Source organism: Peromyscus eremicus, chromosome 8a, assembly GCF_949786415.1.
Source record: "Peromyscus eremicus chromosome 8a, PerEre_H2_v1, whole genome shotgun sequence".
NCBI lineage: Eukaryota > Metazoa > Chordata > Mammalia > Rodentia > Cricetidae > Peromyscus > Peromyscus eremicus.
Window position 1 is genome coordinate 51573864 of NC_081423.1, and position 6400 is coordinate 51580263.

Sequence of the window (6400 nt, forward strand, 5' to 3'; positions counted from 1 at the left end):
TTTTTATCTTTATTAACTATATTTTCATAAGGTTCTACAATTCTATAGATTAACAATGTTTTGAAACTCAACATAAATATTTGTATTTATTTATTTATTAAAACAGAGAAATGTTATGTCGCTCTGGCTGTCCTGGAACTCTCTATGAAGACCAGGCTGGCCTCCATTTTATAGGGATCCACCTGCCTCTGCCTCCCAAGTGCTGGGATTACAGAAGTACACCACCATGTCTGTCTTAACCTCAATTTTAAACAGCGATGTTCTTTACAGTTTGCACACACTTTACAATAATAACGACGCTGGTGATTAGGTTCTTGAAGCCGGAGCCATGGCGCGCGCGCGCACACACACACACACACACACACACACACACACACACACTCACACACACACACACACACACACACACAATTAGAAATAAAATCAAGGACAATCCGCAGCCGCCTCTGAGCAGATCGGACTCTCCTTGTTCGAACACTTTGCTCGGCTCCTTCCGGCAACCATGTCTGACAAACCGGATATAGCTGAGATCGAGAAATTCGGTAAGTCGAAATTGAAGAAGACAGAAACGCAAGAGAAAAATCCTCTGCCTTCAAAAGAAACGATTGAACAGGAGAAGCAAGCTGGCGAATCGTGATGAGGCGAGCGCCGCCAATATGCACTGTACATTCCACAAGCATTGCCTTCTTATTTTACTTCTTTTAGCTGTTTAACTTTGTAAGATGCAAAGAGGTTGGATCCAGTTTAAATGCCTGTGCTGCCCCTTTCACATCAAAGAATCAGAACTACTGACCAGGAAGGCCTCCACTGCCTCTCCCACCCATCTGTCCATCTGGCTGGCAGGGAGGGGAAAGAACTTGTATGTTGGTGAAGGAAAAAGCAGGGTGGGAAGTGGTGAAATACAGAGTCAAATTCAAGGTGGTCCAAGGTGTCCTGCAGGATGTAAAATGCAGTTTAATCAGAGTGCCATTTTTTTTTTTGGTTCAAATGATTTTAATTATTGGAATGCACAATTTTTTAATATGCAAATAAAGTTTTAAAACCTGGGGAAAAAGAAATAAAATCAATACTTAAAACAATGATAAATAACCATTTTAAAAAGTTCGTGTGCATTCAAGAATTCACAGAAGTCCCTAAAAGTGGAGTTACTGAACTCAGGGCTGTAGATACTGTGTTTACATATGCAACCCAAAGTTATGCTTCTTGTGACCACTGGGAAGCTTCAGATCCCAAATGTTTGGAAAGTCAGCATAATAAAATTTCTGTTCTCATTAGCTATTGTCAGGTGGAAGTTTACATCCATTGTTCTGTTTCACATTTTCCTTTTAGCATTAAACATCTCTAAATTTTCCCATACTTATTGACTACTTGAACATCCAGGATGAACTGTCTACATATTTGTTCATTTTTATTTTGAATTTCATGTCAAATACGCTATCTATAAAGGTTGGAACCCTTTGTTATGTACGGTGAAGATTTTGCCACAGAACATTATCTGCCTTCTAATGTAATGTTTATGGTGATTTTAAGACACACATATTCAAATCAATCTTTCCCTTCATAGTTTCTGATTTTGGTGTGAGCCGCCATTCCAACCTCATATACACATTTCCTCCTTTTGCTTCCAGACTTCGCTCATTCCAGTTTAATTCTGCTCTTCGGAGTTTTCAGTCAGGAATTTTTAGTAGCAGAAGATGTGAGGTACAGCCCACACTTGTTTTCCCTCCTAATGATCTGTTAGTTGTCAACCTAGACCATTTATTGACTAATGGGTCTTATTCTCTTTCACATATTTTGACTTCCTTTAGATACTCCTCTTTGTTTCTGACAGATGGACTTGGTTTCATTCATCTATTGCACTGTGGACACTTTATTCATTCACCCAATTAGTCTGTTATTTTTGGGTTTTTTTTTTTAGGTTTATCTAAAGTTTTTCATACAATATATTTTGATCAGCTAACTTCATGTTCTCTCTCTCCCTCTCTCTTCTCTCTCCCCTCCAAAAAGAAAACCAACAAAAAACAGAAAAATAAAGAAAATCAGACCAAAAAATATGCCAAAGCATCTTGAGACAGGAGCTTGCTCTGTAGCCCTAGGCTTAGCCTCCCTCTTATTGGGGTTACAGGCATGTGCCTGTGACTGATGCCACAGTACTTAAATTCGGGGGCTTTCTGGAACATTCTCATCTCAGATTGCATCGTCCACCTCGTTTGTAAGACTCGGGGAGTTTCTCGACTATCCTTGTAAGATTGTTTTTCATGATGAAGTGTAACTGCCTTGCCATCTGGACCCCCTAATCCTTAGTTGGCTTTGAGTGCAACCATATTGTATGTATACACTCACTGGAGAAAGAATAGCATACTTTGTAACATCACTCTGCAATACAGAATAAAATGCCTTTTTGCAGGGCATGGTGGCACAGGCCTTTAATCCCAGTATTTAGGAGGCAGAGGCAGGCACATCTCTATGGATTTGAGGCCAACCTGATTTACACAACGAGATCCAGGCCAACCAGGGCTTCTTTGTCTGCTTATCATAAATGAAAAGAAAAAAGTCTTACATATCTTACGTACCCATGCTGGCCTCAACCTCACTATGTAACTGAGGGCCACTGTGAAGTTTGGATCCTCCTGCCTCCATCTCCTAAGTGCTGGGAATTCAGATGCGCCTCATTTCATACAGTCCTGGGAATGGAACCCAGGACATGCTAGGTACCTGCTAGGTAAGTACTCTACCAACTAAACCACACCCCCACCCCAAATTTATAATTTTTGTAAGAGTCTTTATGGAGATATATCTCACATATCCTATAACTCACCCATTTAAAATTTCCAACTCAAAGTCAGGCAGGCCTGACAACACGAGACTTTCTTTGGTTACAGAGGGAGTTCAAGGTCTGGGAACTTAGTGAAATCCTATCTCAGAGGGATGGGAGAGTAGAGAGTGAATGAGCAAGTGAGCTCAAGGATAGATCACTAGCCTAGAGTACACAAGACTCAGTAACACACACACACACACACACACACACACACACACACACACACACACACCCCTCAGTGTACTTTAATATACTCAAAATCATTTAACCATGACTACAGTCAAGTTTGAACATTTTCAACACCCCCAAAGAAATCGAATACCCATTAGTTTTTACTTCCTGCTCACTAACCACTCCACCCCTAGGCAATCATCAAGCTATTTTTTGTCTCTCCAGGGCTGTCTGCACTGGACAGTTCATATAAATGGAATCAAACAATGTGTGGCCCCTTTAAATGGTTGCTTTCACTTATCATAATATGTTCAAAGCTTATCTGTAGTGTAGCAAATATCACAACTTCATTCCTCTTTAGGTCAAGTAATATCCATTGTGTAAACACATTACATTTGCCGTGCAGTGGTGGTGCATGCCTTTAATCCCAACACTGAGTTAGGGGGCAGCCTGGTGTACAAAGGGAGTTCCAGGACAGCCAGAGCTTTTACACAGAGAAACCCTGTCTTGAAATGCAACCCCTCCAAAAACACCACCACCAACACACACACACACACACACACACACACACACACACACACACACACACTACAGTTATCTACTTATCAGTCGATGGACATATGTATTACTTCTGTCTTTGACTACCATGAACAGTGCTGTTATGAACAGTCATGCGCTAGGTTCTGCGTGGACATGTGTTTTTATTTCTCTTGAGTTTATATCTAGAATTGGAATTGCTAGGTCCTGTGGTAACTCTATTTTTAATATTTTGGGGGATTGCCAGACTATTTTCCAAGCTGACTGTGCCATTTAATGCTCCCAGTGGCCATATAAGTCTAAGGGTTCTAACTTCCCCTGTCCTTGTCACACCTGTCAATCTTTTCAATGATAGTGTGTCATCATTCACTGTAATTTTGATGGGCAGCTTTCTGATGATGTTGAGCGTTTTTTCCCATGCTTGACCATTCATGAATTTTCTTTGGAGAAATGTCCATTTAGACCCTTCGCCCATTTTAAAATGACTTATTGTGAGTTGTAGGAATTCTTTTGCTGTTGTTGTTGTTGGGTTTTTTTTGTTTGTTTGTTTTTTGTTTTTTGTTTTTGTTTTTGTTTTTTTCTTTGAGACAGGGTTTCTCTGTGTAGCCCTGGCTGTCCTGGATCTCGCTCTGTAGATCAGACTGGCCTCAAACTCACAGAGATCCGCCTGGCTCTGCCCCCGACCCCACCCCTGAGTGCTGGGATTAAAGGTATGTACCACCACCATCCAGCAGTTGTAAGCATTCTTGATCTATTCTAGATTCAAATTATCTTCTCCTACCATGACTTAGAAAAATCTCTCATTCTGTGTTATCTTTTCAATTTTTTATGGTATTCTTTTTCTTAAAAAAAAAAAGATTAAAAAAATTTAGTTATCTCTATGTGTTGGGGGCAGGGCATGTGCATGCAGGTGCCTGAGGAGTCTAGAAGAGGGAATCAGAACCCCTAAAGCTGAAGTTGTGTGAGCCACTATATGGGTGCAAGGAACCAATCCTGACCCTCTGTAGGAGAGCAGCAAGTGCTCTTTACCACTGAGCCATCTCTCCAACCTCTCTTATTGTCTCCCTCCCTCCCTTCCTCCCTCCCTCCATCTCTTCTTCTTCTTCTTCTCTCCTCCTCCTCCTCCTCCTCCTCCTCCTCCTCCTCCTCATCCTCCTCCTCCTCCTCATCCTCCTTCTCCTTCTTCTTTTGTTTGTTTGTTTGGTTTTGAGACAGGGTTTCTCTGTGTAGCATTGGCTGTCCTGGAATTCACTCCATAGACCAGGCTGGCCTTGAACTCACAGAGATCCACCTACCTCTGCCTCCTGACTGCTGAGATTAAAGGCATAACTCTCCATGCTTTATAGTGTTCTTGAAGCACACAAGTTTTAATTTTTCATGATGTCTACTTAATTTCTTACTTTTATTGCTTTTGTGTTTGATAATTTCTAAGAAGCTACCACATAACCCAATGTCACCAAAGTCTACACCCATGTTTTCTTCTATGAGTTTTGTGGTCTTAGCTCTGATGGGTCTTTCAACTGTTTTGAATTAAGTTCTGTGTGCAGTGTGTGCCAGGGACCCAGCTTCGCTGCTTTGCATATGGATATCCAGCGGCGCCAGCACTATTTGTGGAAAAGACAATTCATTTCCCTTTCAAATGGTCTTGGCGCTTATGTCAAAAAAAATAACTGACTGTAAAGTGAGGATTTAAATGTTGACTCTCCGTCTTAGCCTCTCATCTGTCACTCATGCCAGAACCTCAGTGTTGAGCTGCTGGAGCTTCCCTCTCTGTCTTGGAACCAGGAAATATGAGTCCTCCAACCCTTCACCTTTCCCCAGATTGTTTTGGCTATTCTGAGCCCCTTGCCTGTTTCATTCCCAGGCACCTTTGTTGCTGGGGTGAATAAAACAAGCTGTGTTTTTTTTTTCTATTATCCTTTCTACTTGGTCCCTGCTGGTGTATAGAGAATAACTGAATGTCCTATGTTTATTTTGTATACAGTTAGTTCCTTTACTGAATTCCCTTATTAGTTCTAAACATTTTTCAGCCCGTTAGCTGTGGTTTCTTAGGTAGACAATCATTATATAATATAAATATATATACAATGATTATACATTATACCTATATATTATAAATAATTACATAACATATATTGTACCTATATATTATATATAATTATATATATCATATAATGATATATATATATATAATTTGCTTATAATGATAAGCTTGACTTTCCCTTCCCAAATTTATGCCTCTGTTTTCCTCTCCCATTATTTTCTCTTATTCACAATTACAAAGACCCTTGTTTTCATAGGGATGCTTTCATTATTAAAGACCATATCTCTTCATCCCTCCTCATCATTAGGCATCACACTGCAGTGTGATTGAGACAAATACCATTTACCATGTCACCAAAGTCACCTTGTATTTCTAGTCACTGAGTTCCCATCAGGGGACATCTTATCAGGGTAATTATATTGCTGGGTCTCCTGAGTCCTATTCATGTGATGAACAACATTAATAAACTTTTATATTGATTCCCCCTTTTATAAACTAATTGTCTCCCCTCCAGTGGGAACAAATGAGCTCACATTAACAGAAATAGCTCAGGTTTCACAGGCACATGGTCCCACCTGTATAATACAGAACAGATGTCACAGGCTGAATGCCAGTGGGTCGTATCTAGTTAGCTTAGAAGGAAGGGGTTTAAAATACTGTTTTGAATTAGTCGCCAGCATTTAAAGATTAGGGAATTTCAGATAAGAATTCCAATTTCCTTTTTGTCTTTAAATCTCTTAAGATCTGGCCCTTCTGGTTCCTGCATTTCCACATGGCCACAGCAGGCTGAGGCTGGGCCCCAGGGGCCCTCTTTAACGGTCTCTTCATTT

At 40.4% G+C, this 6400-nt stretch overlaps 1 protein-coding gene across 1 annotated transcript; it reads left to right on the forward strand.

Moving 5' to 3' along the window:
* The first annotated feature begins 448 nt into the window (after positions 1 to 448).
* LOC131916127 (thymosin beta-4-like) lies at positions 449 to 958 on the forward strand. The gene has a single exon (XM_059269424.1). It carries the CDS (start codon positions 503 to 505, stop codon positions 635 to 637), a length of 135 nt encoding a protein of 44 aa, XP_059125407.1. The 5' UTR covers positions 449 to 502; the 3' UTR covers positions 638 to 958.
* Positions 959 to 6400: the final 5442 nt, after the last annotated feature.